Consider the following 19,114-nt stretch of genomic DNA (forward strand, 5'->3'; position numbering starts at 1 on the left):
GTATTCCAGGCAGACTGACTTATCATATTTCACAACTGTAATTCCATATTATTGGAAATATTAAGAGTAATTTATAGACATTAAGGAGACTCATAAGCAATGAGTATGTATCACTTTGTTGTTGTTGTTGTTGCATTGAAGTATTCTGCTTTTGGAGCATTCACTCAATGGACATACTTATTGGTTTTCTGTAGTTAAGTTTTTTCTTTTGCTCATTTTCTCTGAATTCCGTAGTGATTACAGTGCATATTTCACCTACAATGTATAGTTAATGTTCTGGAATATTAATCTGCTGTCTCTTGGGTATTATATCACTATATTTAACAATATAATGAAAAGGATAGTTGCTACTCACCATATAGTGGAGATGCTGAGTTGCAGAAAAGCACAAGAAAAAGACTTTCAGAACGTTAGCTTTTGGCCAACAAGGCCTTTGTGATAAACAGACAACATACACATACAGACACACACTCAAGCAAATGGAACTCTCACATACATGACCACAGTTTCTGGCAGCTGGAGTCTGGCCTTGTAGGCTGAAGTCTAATGTTCCTACAGTCTTTCTGTTGTGGCTTTTTGCGACTCAGCATCTCCATTATATGGTGAGTAGCAACTATCCTTATACTGTTACATTCCATCCTGGGTTTTCCATTGTTTGATATCACTATATCTCGTGCTTTTTTGTTCCAGTTGTACCTGCAAGCCCGGATGACATGGAAAGGCTCCAAACTTTTGAAACACTTCTGTCAGTACATTTGTTTATTAATAGCTGTGGGCACAGCCTTGTCTCGCGTTTCTGACTATAAACATCACTGGAGTGATGTACTCGCTGGGTTTCTTCAGGGAGCTGTTTTTGCAGTGTCTGTGGTATGTTTCTCGACACTATGTAATGATACACCTGTGTGAAATTCACAAATATTACTTTTTTTTTAAGGAAAAGTCTGTCAAGATAACTAGTAACTCATGAGTCATCCTCTTGGACAGTTTCTAGCCTCTGGCCGGGTCTGTATGGATCATAGGGCCTCTCCATCGTCTTCTGTCTTGCCTCCATCTCTCCGTCTTCACCTCATTCCAGTCTTCTCCTTTCTTCTATCCACATACTTCTACTCCTTTCAGCCATCTGTCTCTTGGTCTTCCTCTTGGTCTCTTTCCTTCCAGTTTCATCTTGTGTATCCTCCTGGGTATTCTCTTCTCCTCCATTCTCTTAACGTGTCCATACCATCTCAGCCTTGATTTCTCTATCTCCTCCTGTAATGGTCCCCCCTTCATTAACTCTCTGATCCTCTCATTTCTTAACCTGTCTATCTCTGTCACTCCAATACTATTTTTCAAGAACTTCATCTCACTACCTTGTACTTTGCTTTTCCCTCTTCCTTTCATACCCCAGTTTTCTGAGGCATATGTCAGGATTGGAACATAGTATGACTGATATATAAACTTTTTACTGATTTGGGGTACATCCTTGCTCCACACGAGACTTCTGACACTCTTCCGAAATGCTTTTGCTTTTCTCACTTCCCTGCCTCAAGCCATTCTTCTGTTCAATCCAAGCTGATCTCTCTCCTCCCACTTTCACACAGCTCACACTTCCATGGTACATGTCCCTTATTCCCCAAATAATCTGTTTTGCTACTCCTCTGTTCTCCAGGGCTTCCCACACTTTGCTTCTATGTATGCTGTCATACACTTTTTCAATGTCCAGGAAGGTCATTAGTAGATCTATTCCATATTCATAATGCTGTCTTACAGCAAAAATTAGATCTGCCATGGACCTTCCTGTTCTGAAGCTATGTTGCTCTTCTCTCACTCTTCCTTCGAATTTTGCCCGAATTCGTGCTTCCAAAATTTTTTCAAAACTCTTTGCACAATGACTCATCAGTGTTATACCCTGATAGTTCTTGCACTCTTTTCTATTTCCCTTCTTAAAGATCAGGACAATTACTCTCTACTTCCAGTCTTCTGGGATCATCTTCTGTCTCCACACAATTTTCGTTACTCGATATAGTCATTGTATCCCCACCTCTCCTGCTTCTCTCACCGTCTCTACACTTAGCTCATCCAGACCTGGTGACTTCCCTCCCTTCATCTTGCCCAATGCCTCTTCCACTTCTCCCTATGTAAGGTCTTTTTCTATTTGCTGTTCCTCCTCTTTTTTTCTCCTTGGCTTGTTCCTCCTCATTCAGGTCTCCTACAGACTCAGGAGTTCTTCAAAATACTCTTTCCACATATTCTTGAGTTCCTCCTTATTTTCTACATGTTGTCCACTTGTGTTCAGCCCGCATCTCGTGGTCGTGCGGTAGCGTTCTCGCTTCCCACGCCCGGGTTCCCGGGTTCGATTCCCGGCGGGGTCAGGGATTTTCTCTGCCTCGTGATGGCTGGGTGTTGTGTGCTGTCCTTAGGTTAGTTAGGTTTAAGTAGTTCTAAGTTCTAGGGGACTGATGACCATAGCTGTTAAGTCCCATAGTGCTCAGAGCCATTTGAACCATTTTGAACTTTTGTTCAACATTCGAGTATAATCTGTTGTACCGTTCTTCCTCTTACTTTTAATCATCCCATATAACACCTTTTTTGAATCGTCACTACACTCCTCCATCATTCTGGTCCACTGTTCCATCCACTTCCTTCTTTCCTCCACCACCACTCTTTTTGGTTCTTTCTTTCTTGCCTGATACTTTTCTCTTGTCTCTTCTGTTCTCTTCTGGAACCATACCATAAAGGCTCTATTCTTCTTCTGTACTATATTCTTTGTTTCATCATCCCACCAGGGCGTTTCTTTCCATCTCTTTTTGTTGCTTGTCCTCCCACATATTGTTTCCGCCGCACTTACTAATGTTCCCTTGAATCTACCCCATTCCTCTTCTACTGCTTTTGGTTCATCGTTTGGGATGCTTTCCTTTACTACTTGTACGTACTGTAGCCTGCTTTCTTTCTCCTTCAACTTCCATACCCTTATATGTCTTTCCTGGTTTTCTGTCCCTTTATTATCCTTAGTCCCTCTCAGGTTCATTACCAGCAAACGGTGGTCACTATCCAAGGCCTCTGCTGGTATTACCTTAATGTCAATTATGTTCCTATTTATCTCGCTATCGTACAGGAAGTAGTCAACTATCGACTTTCTCATTAAGTCTTGACTGTACCAGGTAATCCTGTAGCTCTCTCTTTTCCCGAACCAGGAGTTCCCAACCATCAAGCCATTCCTTTGACAGAACTCCAATAGTCGTTCACTTTCCTCATTTTGGTGGCCCCAACCCTATGGTCCAAGCACACTTTCGCAGTCTTGTATTTCTCTTCCAACATGTGTGTTTAAATCCCCCATTACTATCATATTCTTCCTTCCCATCTGCTTCTGCATTTCCTCTTCAAACTCTTGCTTCTCCTCAGAAGTGCAACCCACCTCCAGCGCATACACTTGTATTACCTCTGTGGTCAGCCCCGTGAGTGATATTTTGGTCTTCATCATCCTATCATTTCTTCTCTTCACTTCCTCTTTTAATTCATGTCTTACTACTATTCTGACTCCATTTCTCCTTCCCTCCTCATTTCCTCTCCAGTACAGTCGGTAGCCTTTCTTCAGCTCTCTCCTTCCTTCTCCTTTCCATCTCATTTCAGCTAACCCCAATAGTCCAACTTCCTTCTTTCCATCATGTCTACCATCTCCTCCGCCTTTCCAGTCAATGTTTGTATATTTAATGTTCCAAATCTTTGTCCTTGTTTATAGCCAGTTCGTCGTCGATTAAATCTGTCCTTTCCGAGGCCCATTCTATTTTTGAAAGCAGAAATCATAATCCACTACTGGCTTGCTGGGCCTATCGTAGCTTCACCAGAGCCTCGTTAGCCATCACTTTTCAGAGTTCCTGTAGGACTTTCACAGCCACCGTAGCGGTCCGGGGCACACACAGTCCCCACTGTACCTCACTCCTACAAGCAATCCCCTACTTCATGCTGGTGCCCATCTCCAACTTGGACGAGTGGTTGGACTTGTGGGAGTAACTATGAGATGGAATTGCTATCCAGTACTTACCTTCAGTAGGCAATACATTTAGTGTTGTCAAAGTCACACATAAAAGTAAAAATGATGACATTATCTTAGCTTTCAAAACTATTAGTTTCTCTCTCTGGGGGAGGAGAGGAGTAGAGTGGGGAATGTTAAAAAGGAAAGGCCCCAGTGTGAGAGGGTCCCCTTGATGAAATTGCATACCAAAAACTGCATCTCTGAAAAAGGGAAACTGTTGTTATAAATTTAAATACCAGGAAGTCTTTGGTGAAGTATTTGTCTGGAGTGTAGCCTTATACAGAAATGAAACATGGATGATACACTCTTCAGACAAGATGAGAATAGAAGCCTTTGAAATGTGGTGTTACAAAAGAATGTATGGATCAAATATCTGATAGGAAGGTACTGAATCAAATTGGGGAAAAAAGAAATTTATGGCACAACCTGACTAAGATAAGGGATCTGTTGATAGTATTCATCCTGAGGCATCAAGGAATCATCGATTTAGGTAATGAACAGAAATGCGGGTAGTTGAGGGGAGATAAAATTATGAAGTGAGGCCAAGGCTTGAGTATTGTAAGTAGGTTCAAATGGATGCAGACTGTACTGTATTTAAATTTTTTTGGTCCTAAAGTCTTCCAAAAAAGCTTATACATAAGACATTGGCATTGGACACATCAGTTTATAAGCATAGAGGTGAAAGAGTTTTTTGTGCATACATATTTAAATATTTTTATAACATAGTTTGTACTGTTAAAATTTCTTTTGTGGAATAAAAGCAGTGATGCTGTAAATATGACTTCTAAGATTTTCCAATTGTTTTGACTTTTATTTTTGTGGGAAGTTTGTTATAAAATTTAATTCCCATGAGGAAAGTACTGATTTGGCACAGGACATGTTGATTTGAGTCATTTGCAAGTTTTTCTTCTGGTTGGTAAAGTGATCATAATTATCACATTTTTTTTTGCACTCAATTGTCCTTAGCTATTACATTAACAATGGAAAATCCAGGATAGTTGCTATTCGCCATATAGCGGAGATGCTGAGTTGCAGATAGACACAACAAAAAGACTGTCAGAAAGTGAGCTTTCGGCCAACATGGCCTTCATCGGAAAGAAACAACATGCACCCACACTAACGGAAATGCAACTCATACACGCATGATCACGTCTCCGGCTGCTGAGGTCTGCTGCCTGGCCTCAACAACCAGAGACTGGCATTTTTGTTAGTATATATGTGTATATTGTCTATTTCCAATGAAGGCTTTGTTGGCCAAAAGCTCACTTTCTGACAGTCGTTTTGTTGTGCCTCTCTGCGACTCAGCAGCTCCGTTATATAGCGACTAGCAACAATCACTTTCATATTATTGTACCTGTTGCATTTATTTTCAAGGATATGATGGTTTCCACAATAAATAATGACAATATTTGAAAATGATAAATTGCCACCCACCTTGTACCGGAGATGTTGAGTCCAAACAGACACAACAGAAAGATTCCTAAATATGTGAAGGTTCCACAATGTAGATAAGATTTCATACCCATGATCTTAACATGAATCTCTAGGTTTCTATCCGTACATGATTCTAATGTCCCTTTTTTCTGTTTGAATGAGCTAATAACTGTTTTAGAATTTCCCCAAAATCTGACCACATTGCACTATTTGCTGACTTCTCACTGCAGCAGGATTTTAGTGAGCAAAGAAAGTATTCTTTGATTAAAATAACAGATTACAGTGGTGGAGGTAGTGTTTCTGGCATGCAGCCAGCCGTGCTAAGTGAGGCTCTGCATGTAACTGCAAAACTAGTAACACAGTGAGCACAAGGTGCTCGAGAAAGCTGGCAGCTGGGCGCTACCACTCGAGTTGTTGAGACATCAATCACAAAGTAATTTTAGTCTATAGTAGATCTTTCTCAGTTTTACTTTAAGATATTTGATAGGCTTATTCCATTTTTCTTTGCTTTGCTGATCTAATTGTAAGAATTTGGTTTCTGTACTGTTATCAGCTGGTTAACTTACAAACTTGTGGCATGCTGCAGGTGAAAAATAGGTTTGCAATTGTTTCATAATTGAAATAAATAGTTGTAGCTCCATCAAAAGTTGCATTCAGAAGTCTCTCTTTTTATATCTTGATGATGGTTAGTTTTGGATACCTGTGTTCATTTTCAAACCACCCATATAGTAAGTGTGACAGCACAGGTGATAGCGTATGTACAAAAACTGCCCCTTGCAGTGATGATCAAAGTGGCACTATGGCTGACTCGACAATGGTAAATAGACCACATAGGACGGACATTAGAAAATGTGTCACTTCGATCGTCACTGCAGGGCAGTTTTTTACATAAGCTGTCGCCTGTATTGTTACACTTACAATGTGGATCATTTGAGAATGGATGCAGGTGTCCAGAACCAGTAACCATCAATAAATAAAAAAAAAGCTACTTCTCAGTGCATCTTTGGCTAATTGTTGATAGAGAGAAATGGGGTGTACCTATCCTTGTTCAGAGCATTGTGAAATTTTACAATAGTTTTATTTTATTATTGGTTAAAAGGTGATTATTCTGTGCCCTGCTGCTAAGTCGTTTTGTGACAAAATTTACTGATTGCTGTAATTCTTCTTTACTTTCCCCTTTCACTAGAATTGTGGTGTCATCTCTAAGTATGATAATTTTATGTGCATCCATGGTGGCCTGAGTAGTAAGAGATAGTGATCGTGTGTGTGTGAGGTGTGCATACTTCATGTGAATGAATTTCTGTTTATCTTTGCTGATGAAGGCTTTGGTCGAAAGCTAAATGTGTCTGTCTGTTGTGCCTGTCTGCAGTTCAGTCTGTCATCTTACAATGGGTATCAATCTATATTTTCCATAATTGTTCATGTTTAAGCTTAGATGCACAGAAGGAACAAAAGTGATGCATTATTGATCCTTGGGGCACATCAAATTTAATTACATTATGCATTGACAAACGTTCAGACATTGTTTTAAGGTTGACATTAGTATTCTAGATGTTCACTGCTTCCATAAGATTGCTGTGGAAGGAACTAATCCAACTGTTGGGCAGACCTTGAATAGTGTACTTTTCAAGCTTTGACAGCAGCATCTTATGTTCCACCGTGTCAGAAGCTTTTCTTAAGTTAATAAATACTCCAGTTGGTTCCTGTTTCTTATGCCTCATGTTTAGTGTTGTGTCTGACTTCTTGGACACGAAATTGGCTAGTAATAATACAGCCAATTAGAACACTCTGACTCAGTAATACTTTATTAATCACGTCAGAACATTTCTTTGCTTGCCAGGCTCACCTGTCTCTGTGAAACTGCACACATGGACTTGCAGTTCAGAACACAACAAATGAGCCACAGTTACTGAGTGGTGAAAGGATACAAGTTCAGAATGGCTGTACTGTGACTTCACTACAGTCGTTAGAAAACACAAATTCGAAGACACTTGTTGACACAGTTGTGATATTGTTGGTGCTTGAGCACAATTCACAGGAGATTCCCCAGTGTCTGACGTAGGCTGTGTCATGGCGAGTAGGAAGCACAACAACATTACTCCAACAGGAACTGCCTGGGAGTTTTTATTTTTGTATGTTGAATTAATTCAAGATTGAGCCAGTGCTCGTTAATGCTATTACTGAGATATCCCTTAGCTCATTTTTTAGTAATACATTAATTTTGTCGCTCTTGTTACATGAGGATTGTACATTATGGTGATAAATTTTTAGATCGGCTTCATTGATCTTTTGGTTGTTGTGTGTCATATTGACAGCATTACATATCTTTTGTGTAAATTCACATCACCAGTAGTATTGGATTTTCTGTATTATTTTTTGTTACTGGTCGCTCTCTTGTCCATAGCTGTTTCACTTGGGGTATTTTGAGCTTGTAAATAAGAGATGAGATTACTGGAGCCATTTAAAGGGAGTAGGTTCCAAGTGTATGATTATTTTGTTTACTTCTTCCATAACTGGTGCATTAGAAGGGTACATAACGCTTTTTTCCCTGATTTGTTCAAGTACATGCCGTAGTTAGTATACAATATTAAAATAACTTACACCTATAATACATGTATTACTAAAATACTTCCAAGTCTTTGTTAATTCATAGTTCATTTGTGAAATAGCCTCATTTACACAGAACTGGGGTATGAAGTCATGTCTCTTTGGAATGTTAACAAAAAGTACCTTGCAGTGATGAAGTGCCAGAAATTTCTTCTTGAACATTTGAATAACATCATAAATTTCATTGCAGACTACGTTGCTAACGTCACCTATTATAATCAAATAACGGTCTTTTACATTTTGAGGATTGTAGCCTACTGCAACTTCTTGAACTTAAGCACCAGGTTTTACGATACTACATACCTCAGCATCTAGTTCATGGGCTTTTTTTTTTTTTTCCAACTTCAGATGCCTACTTTCTCTGTTACTTTCTCTACTTAGACGTTTGACTATACACTGAAACTTTAAATGCATTCGCTTAACTTTGAGAATTCACTTTTACCCTTCTCGTACACTACCTTTGCAATATTTTAACAGTAAATTCTTGCACACCTACACTCACCACCATCTTGTTCAACTACAGTAGTTATATGGAGATGAATTAGTCTTTGAACTGAAGACCGCACAAGGCGGCCTTGGGCATTCTTATGCAGAGTTAATATGTGGTTCATGATTGAGTAAATTGGTTGTATGTTAAAATCAAGCAATGGGAAGTCCAGGATGGAATAATAACAATATTGAGAAAAGGGTATATTCCTAATCCCATATAGAGGAGACACTGAGTTGCAGACAGAGACAACAAAAAGACAGCTATGCATTTAAACTTTTGTCCAAAAGACCTTCTTTCACAGTAGAAAACACACAGACATTCATAAAAGCACAACTCACACCATGGTCACTGTCTCTGTTCACTACGGCCAGGTTTTGGACTGCAATGTGCCAGAAAAAGAGAGAAGTAGAGAAGGAGAAAAATGTTAGCGGATGCATTGGCGGAACAGAAAACTTTGTAGTGTTGGAGAGGGAGCAGGTAAGTGGAGGACAGGGTCTAGCAAAGTTTGAGGCCAGGGTGATATGGGAATTTTTTGCAGGGAGGGTCCCCACCTGCGCAATTCAGAAAAGCTGGTGTTTATAGGAAGGGTCCAGGAGGTGCAGGCTATGAAACAATTATTGAAGTGAAGCACATTGTGTTGTATAGCGTGTTAAGCAACTAGTTGGGCCAGTTTGTCAGTGGCCATTCATGTGGACAGACAACTTGTTGGTTGTCGTGCCCACATAGAAAACAGCACAGTGATTGCAGATTAGTTTATAGATCACATGGCTGCTTTCACAGATAGCCCTGCCTTTGATGGTGTAGGTGATGCCTGTGACTGGACTGGAGTAGGTGGTGGTGGGAAGATGTATGGTGTAGATCTCACTTCTGGATCTATTGCAGGGATATGAGCAGAAGTTTGGGAGCAGGGGTTGGAGTAGGGATGGAAAAGTACAGGGCGTTTATAAATGAATATCGGGGGTTTTAATGCTCTATAATATTTATTATATTAAACTTACAGTTATAAATGATATGTCAAATTAAAGAGCAGCTCAAACAGTTTTACCAAGAACCTTATAAATGTTCAATTTGAGCACCATTTGTCACATGGCACACATCAAGTCTATAGCTGAGTTCTTCCCAGATGTTGATAAGTGTGTCTTCAGTGATTGTAGCAACAGCTGCTTCAATCCGGTTATTTAATTAAGGGAGGTCTGCTGGTAGCGGAGGCATGTACATGCGATCCTTGATGAAGGCCCAAAGGAAAAAATCGCATGACGTTAGGTCACGTGAATGTGAAAGCGATGCGAAGCAAGCCCTGTTATTGGGCCTCTTGCAGCCTATCCAGTGCTCAGCTATAGACTTGATGTGTGCCGTATGACAAATGATGCTCGCATTGAACATTTATAAGGTTCTTTGTAAAACTGTTTTGAGTTGCTCTTTCATTTGACATATCATTTATAACTGTAAGTTTAATGTAATAAATATTATAAAGTGCTAAAACCCCAATATTCATTTATAAACACCCTGTACATTGCGTAGGTTTGGTGGACAGCAGAATACCACTGTGGGAGGGCATTACAAGAGGAAGTCAAAACCCTCGAGGAGAATGTGATTCAGTTGCTCTGGTCCTGGGTAGTATTGAGTCACAAGGGGAGTGCTCCTTTGTGGCCAAACAGTGGTTATGTGGGTGATGATAGGTGGCTGGAAAGAGAGAGAGAGAGGGGCATGGGAGATCTGTTTCTGTACAAGGTTGGGAGGGTAATTTCGGTCTCAGAAGGCCTCACTGGGACTTCTGGTATAATTCAAGAGGGACTGCTCATCACTACAGTAGTGATGGCCATAGGTGACTAGGCTGCATGGAAGGAACTACTTGGTGTGGAATGGGTAGCAGCTATCAAAGTGGAAGTGTTGCTGGAGGTTGGGAGGTTTAATATGGATGTAGATACTGATATAGTTATCCTTGAGATAGAGTCCAACATCAAAGAAGGTGGCTTGTTATGTTGAGGAGGACAAAGTGAAGTGAGTGGGAGAAAAGATGTTGAGGTTCTGGAGGAATGTGAATAGGGCATCCTCACACTCGGTCCATATACAAAGATGTTATCAAAGAATCTAAACCAGATAAATGGTTGGTATTTTAGATGATTAGCAAGGATTCTTCTGGATGGCCCATGAATGGTTTGGCATAGGACGGTATTATGCGAGCATCCATTACTGTACCATGGACTTGTTGATTTTGATGATGCCTTGAAAGGAAAAGTAGTGATGAGTGAGGACTTAGTTGGTCACGGTGACCAGGAAGGAGGTTGTAGGTTTGGAGTCAGTCGGGCATTGGGGAAGGTAGTATTCAGTAGTGGGAAGGCCATGACCATTGGGGATACTATTGCAGAGAGATGCAGCATCAACAGTGATGATCAGTGTGCCATTTGGTAATGGAACAGGAACTGTGGAGTGTTGGTTGAATATATGGTTTGCACCTTTTTTTATAGGAGTAATAAGGTAATAGGCTGAAGGTGTTGATCACAAGAGCAGAGAATCTCTCAGTGGGGACACAGTAGCAGGCCACAGTGTAGCAGGGCATAGTGGGGTATCCTGGGTGGTTGGGTTTATTACTTTAGGAAGCATATAGAAGGTAGGAGTGTGGGAAGTGACAGGAGTGAGGAGAGAGTGAGACGGAGAGAGTCTCAGGGGAGAGGTGTATTGTGGTTCTTTCTGTTGATGTAAGGTTGGCTTCCAAGTCAAGGGATTTGGGGAATGATGGTGGGGCTAGGTTTGTGGTTAATAAATACTGGAATGTTACCACTAGATGATATAGGGGTGGATCATGGTTGGATGGAGGAATGAACTGAATCAGGCTGGGTTCAGTATTGGTTTTGGGCTGAGTCTGATTGGTAGGGTAGGTGGCGAAAAACTGTTTCAGCTGTACAGACCAGCAGAAGGAGAGAAGGTCTTCAGTAAGTCCAGCAAGATCAAATTTGGGAGTGATTAGGAGCAGTATATTATTTGGGACACCAGTACATAAGAAATTTTGGCCCATATACATGAACAATACAGTATAGAAACATGGTCAGAGATGCTTCTCACATTGTGAGATCCTGTAAATGAACAATAAACATGATACTGACATATCTTTACAAATTTCCATAGATACCGTATTTACTCGAATCTAAGCCGCACTTTTTTCCGGTTTTTGTAATCCAAAAAACCGCCTGCGGCTTAGAATCGAGTGCAAAGCAAGCGGAAGTTCTGAAAAATGTTGGTAGGTGCCGCCACAACTAACTTTTGCCGTCAAATATATGTAGCGCTACACAGGCATGCTTTGTAGGCACAAAGATAAATACTGGCCCCAAAACCTCTGCGTAAGTAAATAAATTAAAAAAAAAAAAGGTGGAAGACGAGCTTTTTTTCTCCGCCCCGAGTTTCGGCCACTGCATTTTCATACTTTATCCAACGAAGTAAATACAAATTCTGTATTGTTCATCTTCGAATGTAGCACAATTTCAATGTACTACTAAAATCCAACTGGCAAGATTGTTTGGGATGTTTGTCAATATGGCCAACTCTACGTTCTGAATTTTTTCCTACCTGTGAGAATAGATGGTTGCTAATAGGAACCTGATGAAATGTGAATCACATGCAGTATTCTCTTCACCATAAGAATAATACGAATATAAACATTTTGCGATGTATTCTTTCGTGTTTGCTGCTATCTCATTTAAATCCTATCTGCCTAATAAACTACGATACTGGAGTGAGACAATAGCAAACGCGGAAGAATATACGTATCGTGTCATGTTTATATTCGTATTATTCTTGTGCCTAATAGTGATACAGTCAGAAATGAAGCACGGCAACTGACTAGATTTTTAAATCTAAGATGACTAATTTCTGTGCAGAATTTGATGTACTAAAGAAGCGGATGCAAAGATTTTCAAACGGAGAAAAATTTTCGCCTAACTCTCGTTTAGAACATGTTCTATCATACGCAGTCTATTATTTGGTTCTTGTTGATCATTATCAAAGAAAGCAGCAGTGTAAGCAACAACAAATAGCAGTCTCTTGCCATTGTTTCGCTAATGAGACGATTCCTCTCTTTTTTTAAAAAAGCAAGCCATGCCGCGAGCGGCGACAGGCCGTAAACACGCACTATCAGAATGCGACAAACAATGCATGACACTGTACAGTAATGCATTTTCAGCTTAGAGTGACGTAAACACCTATAACAAAGAAAACGGCACTTATCGGATCAAAGCAAAATAAGCAAACTATTCAAACTAGACGAAGCACGTGAAAAAGGAACGGTACCCATATAAATACGGACGGAGAGCCTGACGCATAGCAATGGCTACCTGGTAAAGCTTAACTGCTAAGCTTACGACTTGAACCAAACTACTGTAGCTGTATCGTCATTCATTCGACCTAAATTGTGTCTCATATCACAATGGACCAACTTTGTTTCGATTTGGAGGTGCAGCCTAAAACTTTTCTCTCCCCTTGAATTTCGAGTCGCAAATTTCAGGTGCGGCTTAGATTCGGGATCTTTTTTTTTTTTCCCCCACCCCTTTATTTCGAGTCTCATTTTTCAGGTGCGGCTTAGATTCGAGTGCGGCTTAGATTCGAGTAAATACGGTATAGTATCTTCCAGTAAAAGAACAAAGTAGGTATCATATTCTCCACTGAACTGCCTATGAAACGCAATATATATTGCTTGGTAACGGGAAATATTATCTATTTTTATTTAGTTGTGATTTCTGTTTTAAATTCCTCTCTTGTCCCCTCCCCTCCCCTTTTCCACATATGTTCCATGTAGACGTTTTCTGTTCACGCTAAATTCTGTCAGCAACATGATTATTTAAAGTACATGTTTGTTTCAGGTGCTGTTCATTTCTGACTTGTTTCCAGTGAAACACAATCCAGCACTTCCTGTACCAGATATGGATATAGATCCTCCAAGCCATACAGGTAATGGAAATACTAACCAAATATGTTGAATCACAAGTTTTGCAGCCAGCGTTTCTCTGTAATATTACCAAAACAAAACTGCCAATTACACATGTACATTTGAAGGAAGCTTTAAAATAGTATAAACTGTCCAGAAATGTTGTTGTAAGATATTTGTTACATTTTTTTTATCAGGATACAGGTATCTCCATATGTATTGGTGGAATTTTTATATGAGGGTATGTGGTTACATTTGGCTGGCACTAATACAAATTGTTGACACCAAGCCTGAATATATTTTGTAATTTTATATATAGAAGCAAATTTAAAATGGTAACATTCAGTGTAAGAATCAGTATGTGCATTTTTATCACACTAAAACAATACCAACTAATGCAGATTGAACTCAGTACATTAATATATATTTGAAACTAGCTGCTGGCCTTTTATCTTAGTGCTGAATGATATTCTGTACTTTTTACTTTAAAAGAGTGTACGTATTCTTAGTATACTTTATTTTATAATTTGTAGAAAGATGACTAAGTCTGAATTCATTAATGTTGTTTTTGTTTGTGCTAGTAAGTAAATTCTCAAATTTATTTGTTAGAAGTGAAACATATTAATTATCACAATGGTTGATGTCATCTTGTAACAGTAGTGCACAGTGATATAATATTTTCTGAAATTCTCGTAACAAATAATCTTTGAGAATTTTTATGAGATTTTTCAGTGTCCAGCTGTTCAGTAGGAGAGAGTTTTGTGCTTCCTGTTTACTGAGCTCAGTTTTAGTTTTCAAATTCTTCATTTGATAATTTTACCACTTATCGTACTGCAGAAAAATACATCCCAGTCACAAAGGGTAAAATAAAGGACTAATTAAAGTGCACTAACTTATCGAAAGTGCCTTTTACTGATCAGTGGTGTGTAAACTTATTTTTAGGTCCATTATTGTTATTAAAGGAAATTGTCCTTACCTAATTTTAAGTTATGAAAAAGTTCCATTCTCGCCATAAACAAAGAATGAAAAAAGCCATGGCAAATTGTTTGTCACTGATATCACTGGAATAAAACTTGCAGTGCCTAGTAAAGATGTAATTAATTGTATAAGCAAATGCTAATAGAAAGTATTTCTGTAGGCAAGTCTGTTTTAGATCTGGTATAAATGGACCAATTTCTGTTTCAATTCAAGAATGACAATAAGGATTTCTTTTTCATGTACAAGAATAGTTGTCAGCTCTTGTAACTATTTGATTACTGAACATGTTAATTAATGTTCTCTTTTTTATCTTTCATTATTTCTTGCTCCTGTTTTTTCAGGAAATGTTTCAGTGAAAGTAATATGAGACGTCTGATTATTGTCTTCAAAATGACTTACTATGAATTAGCAGTGGGCTTCCAAAATTGTATGAAAGGCTACATATATGTACATTGTCAGTTCTATGGGAATAGAGAATTACCAATGCTACAACAGCAATAAAAATAAATGGGAAGAGTATATGTATGAACAGGTGAAACAATGATCTGGCTGCAATATCAAAAGTGACACACACACACACACACACACACACACACACACACACACACACAAGCAATCAGTGAATCTTGAGCTTGAGAACTGGAGGTGTCTTCCTGAAAAATCTTTAGACTTTTTCTGAAGGAGGAGCAACATTGGGAGTGTGTGAAATAGATTGTGTCACTCAGACTACTGTGCCAAAGACTTCCAGAAATTGCTTCCCCATTGCATGTCCTAACTCCTTGGCTTTTATAACAATTATGTTTTCTTACATTTTGCAGAAGATACTTTCTACCCTAAAGCTCAAGATTTTATTATTTTAACAAATGCAGTGGATCTGTATAGTTTTTTTATTGTTATTAGACTCCATTTGGCTTAACTGTTTCTTATTATGAATACAATATGTTGAACTTTAATGTTAAGACAGGATATATATCTTCACCATGTATCTTTGTCATATTGCATATGTTGGTAGCAACTTTTAAGTTTCATCCACAAAAGAAACTACTGTCTAATAGGGATGGGTAGATTGTCAAAAAAATTACTGTCTAGTTCAGATCATTCTGTTCTGTCTAGTGATTTACTTCCACAATAGCTTTTTATAGAACTACATAATAATTCTAAGAGCATTTGTTGCAAACTGTTATAAAATGTAGTGCATTTTGTTCCAATTTGTGACAGAAGCAGTACAGATTACTAATATTGTTATTATTATTATTATTATTATTATTATTATTGTCATCTTATTTAGGGATAATTTTGGGCAATTAATATAGAATTACCAAATATAAAAGAGCAATTGTACCAGCAGGCTCAGAGAAAAGTACAAGTGAAATTGGTTACAAGTTCCATCCATCCTCATGACTCTGTTGTTTTTCTCTTGCAGCTCCCATAGTTGTATGAAAACTAGGTCAGTGGTAGAATTCAGTATTAAGCAACCTAGAGAGAAAATGATTGCAAAGATCATTCGATTTTATGTGTACAGTCTATTACAGAGTAGCCATATGTGACTATGTGATAAGTATTATTAAAATGGTGAAGGAAGTGACTACTGTGAACTGATAGATACACCAGAATTGCAATGTTTTGGTGTTGTATGTACATATAATACAAAAGACATACTTGTACAGAAGAATGTACTAAGTTTTATATAATATTTTAATTTCATCCACTTAGCTTTTTCAAATTTTTGGTGGTGAAAGTTTAGTTATAGCAAAATGATGTCACTTTTCAGCTCTTATTTCAGTGTAGTTCATTTGATATCAGTATGAATAACTTTTATATTTTCATATTTCTTCTGGAATTTATTTTCTAAGCTATACTTGAACCACTGCCATGTCATCTTTTACATCAAACTCAAGTCTTTCTGAGGTGATATCGTAACTGAAATTACACTTTGTATTGCTAGATTAAAAGTATGTTTTATTTATTTTATTTGATAGATATTCAACATTTCATTCAGGCTCTTTCTCGTAGTGTCATTAACTGTTTCAGCATTATGTGGATTGTTGCACTATGAAACACTTCCGACATCATTGTACTGTACTTAAAAAGCTCACTGGCAGACTTTTGGCATGTGAAACTCTTTTTCTATGTTCAGGTAAAAATATATGTAAATTGGTTTGTTTTTATACATTGCTTTCACTGTGGTATTGAAGTTGGTCAGCCACATCGAAATAAGATTGTGAAGGAACAGTGCTATTTTCTGACTTTTGTTTCAGTCTGTTATATTGTTTTCGCCTAGCAAAAACTTTCCAATTAGTTTTTGTATGTAGCTTGTAATAATTTCAGACTTAACAGCTGTGTTTTCTGTTGTGAGTAAAAAATTCATTCAGTTTGCTGTAAATATTTCTTCACATTTGAGATACTTACCTGGTCATACTGTGCATTGTCATAGTTTTGTTCACTCAAATTCATTTGAGTTAGTTGATGTCTTAACAGCATACACAGAATGAAGAAAGAACACTGTTGATTGTGGTAACATGCGTTGAGCCTGTATGTGATTTATTTATGTAAATATAAATTGTCAGATGCAGTAATTTCCTAATGACAAACTTTTTATGTCATGTGTAGCTTAAATACAAAATGTAATTGTGAGATATGTTAGTAACATAAAGTAATTTTAATAACTGTTTAATATTAGTGTAATTCAGATCAGAATTTATTCTATAAAAAAGCAATTATTGTGAAATAAAATTTGTGGAAAATCTGTTGAAGGACAGGTTTGTGTTACATACACTCTTTAACAGTAATGTAATAGTATTAACCATACTTATTATTAACATATGGCTATTTTTAAAATAATTCAATGACAGGGTAAAGAATAATTTCTGTATTGCTTTAAACACATAACAAACATGTTCCTAAATGTTTATTTACTTTTTTTTGAACTAGTGACAGAGAGAGAAATTAATTAAGCAACAGTTCATATTTCGGGAAGTAAAGCTGCTGGCTTTTGTAAGCTGAACGTGTATCTCCATTTTGTGGCATTCTTTTATAATTTATAGTTAATATGGCAACATCCTCCAGGTGCCCTCCAACTTGTAGGTACAGGTTTGGTGGAGTATTTATAGGTTACAAGTTTTATTGCTACATAGACTTCACTGTTATTATTTGAGGATTTGTAGTGTTTATTTTTAAATGTTCACCATCTTGTGACATAAACACTAAGTAACATGGGATTCCATTTGCTGAAGTATTATCTAATTAAGTGAAAAACGTTTTTTTGTAAAGAATTTTTTATTAGTATAGATCTCTTCTTAATGTGTTAGAACCACGTTAAATGTCTTTTAAGTAACTGTTAGTATTACAAATGACTGATTAGGGTGTTTGGTTGTGAATTGTAGCGTTCTAACACCTTCAGCAGCCTAATTCAGATGTCAGTTATTTAAATAATTCACAGTATGAAGAACTGAAAATATTTTGTGATGGTCTGATTATCCTGTACAATTGTACTGGTACAGCTATTTCACTATTAATAAGTTTTCTTAACATTTTTTAAAATGATCATTATATGTTATTTTATATTTATAACAGGGCTAGTGTATGGTGTTATATCTTGTCACTTTTATGTGACATACCTTTTTATGTTAATAACTGTGAATGACCGTTATCAGATAATGAATTGCAATAATCCAAGATACTGTGAAAGTGTATTAACTGTAACTTAAGTCCCGCTTTTCTGCAAGCAGTGGTGCTCTCTTCAGAATATTTTAATAATGTAGGCAATTGTTGTATGCTTTTAGTTCTTTTTAATGAAGAAAGACACACATTCTGATTGAAAGTATGTTTTATAAGATATTGCCTATCTAGCATTTCAGTAAGTAACAGTAACTAAACAAACAGATAGAAGCACTTTCATTCACTTATAAATTTCTAGCAGGTTAGCTTGTTGATGAACTTATATATGAATTAATTTTACAGAAAACTGAACCATCTGTTCTAGTCTGAAACTGTGTGTGTATATATTATTATTGTACACAAAGAGTGGTTGTTGTGAAAAAATAATGACTTAGAAATTACAATTATTGTGCTTTGAAGTGGACAAGGAAAACCATTTGACTTCCATGTAGTGTATTACTAGTTTTTGTAAAAGAAAGTTCTATTCAGATTGTTATATCTTGTTCAATAAATTCTTCATTATTTAGAATATCTTGTTCTTTGTGAGTGCCCTGTTGTATTGAAAGAAGTAATAAATGATAACAAGCACTCATGTGCATCTCATTAACAACATGGAAACAGGGCTTTAGGAGGATTAAACATTCAAATGGGGTGATTTCTTTGATAAATAAAATAAAATAAAAACATTGTTTTTCTTTTCCATCCTTTATGCTGTATTGTCTTATTTTCCATCTCAAATTTGAAGTAATTTTTTTTTGCTTGACTTCCAATTTGTCAATAACCACATTTATTTTCCTTTTACTGTATTGTATGGTTACAACTGCAAAGAAGAATCAACTTAATTTCCACTATTCCTCATGGTTTAACTTGTTTCCTTCTTTGTAAATAATTTAGGAGTAAAGGAAACAACCGACCATGCCTGTACATGATTCTGAACTGTTATTATTTGGTGAGTTGTTTCCCTCACTCCTAAATTATTTACAGTATGCCAGAATTTTCCACACTATATTTATTTTCT

General features: G+C 37.3%; 1 protein-coding gene across 2 annotated transcripts in view; it reads left to right on the forward strand.

Moving 5' to 3' along the window:
• The window catches only part of LOC124798264 (putative phosphatidate phosphatase), an 86,696-nt gene extending 67,889 nt beyond the window's left edge, over nt 1-18,807 (forward strand). The window contains exons 5-7 of one of the 2 annotated variants that reach the window (XM_047261588.1): nt 691-867; nt 13,397-13,484; nt 14,781-18,807. In XM_047261588.1, the coding sequence (XP_047117544.1) occupies nt 691-867; nt 13,397-13,484; nt 14,781-14,806 (291 nt within the window). In that variant the 3' untranslated portion in view covers nt 14,807-18,807. The other variant, XM_047261587.1, reaches the window with a different exon arrangement.
• Nucleotides 18,808-19,114: the final 307 nt, after the last annotated feature.

The sequence above is a fragment of the Schistocerca piceifrons genome, chromosome 5, assembly GCF_021461385.2.
Source record: "Schistocerca piceifrons isolate TAMUIC-IGC-003096 chromosome 5, iqSchPice1.1, whole genome shotgun sequence".
Classification (NCBI taxonomy): Eukaryota; Metazoa; Arthropoda; class Insecta; order Orthoptera; family Acrididae; genus Schistocerca; species Schistocerca piceifrons.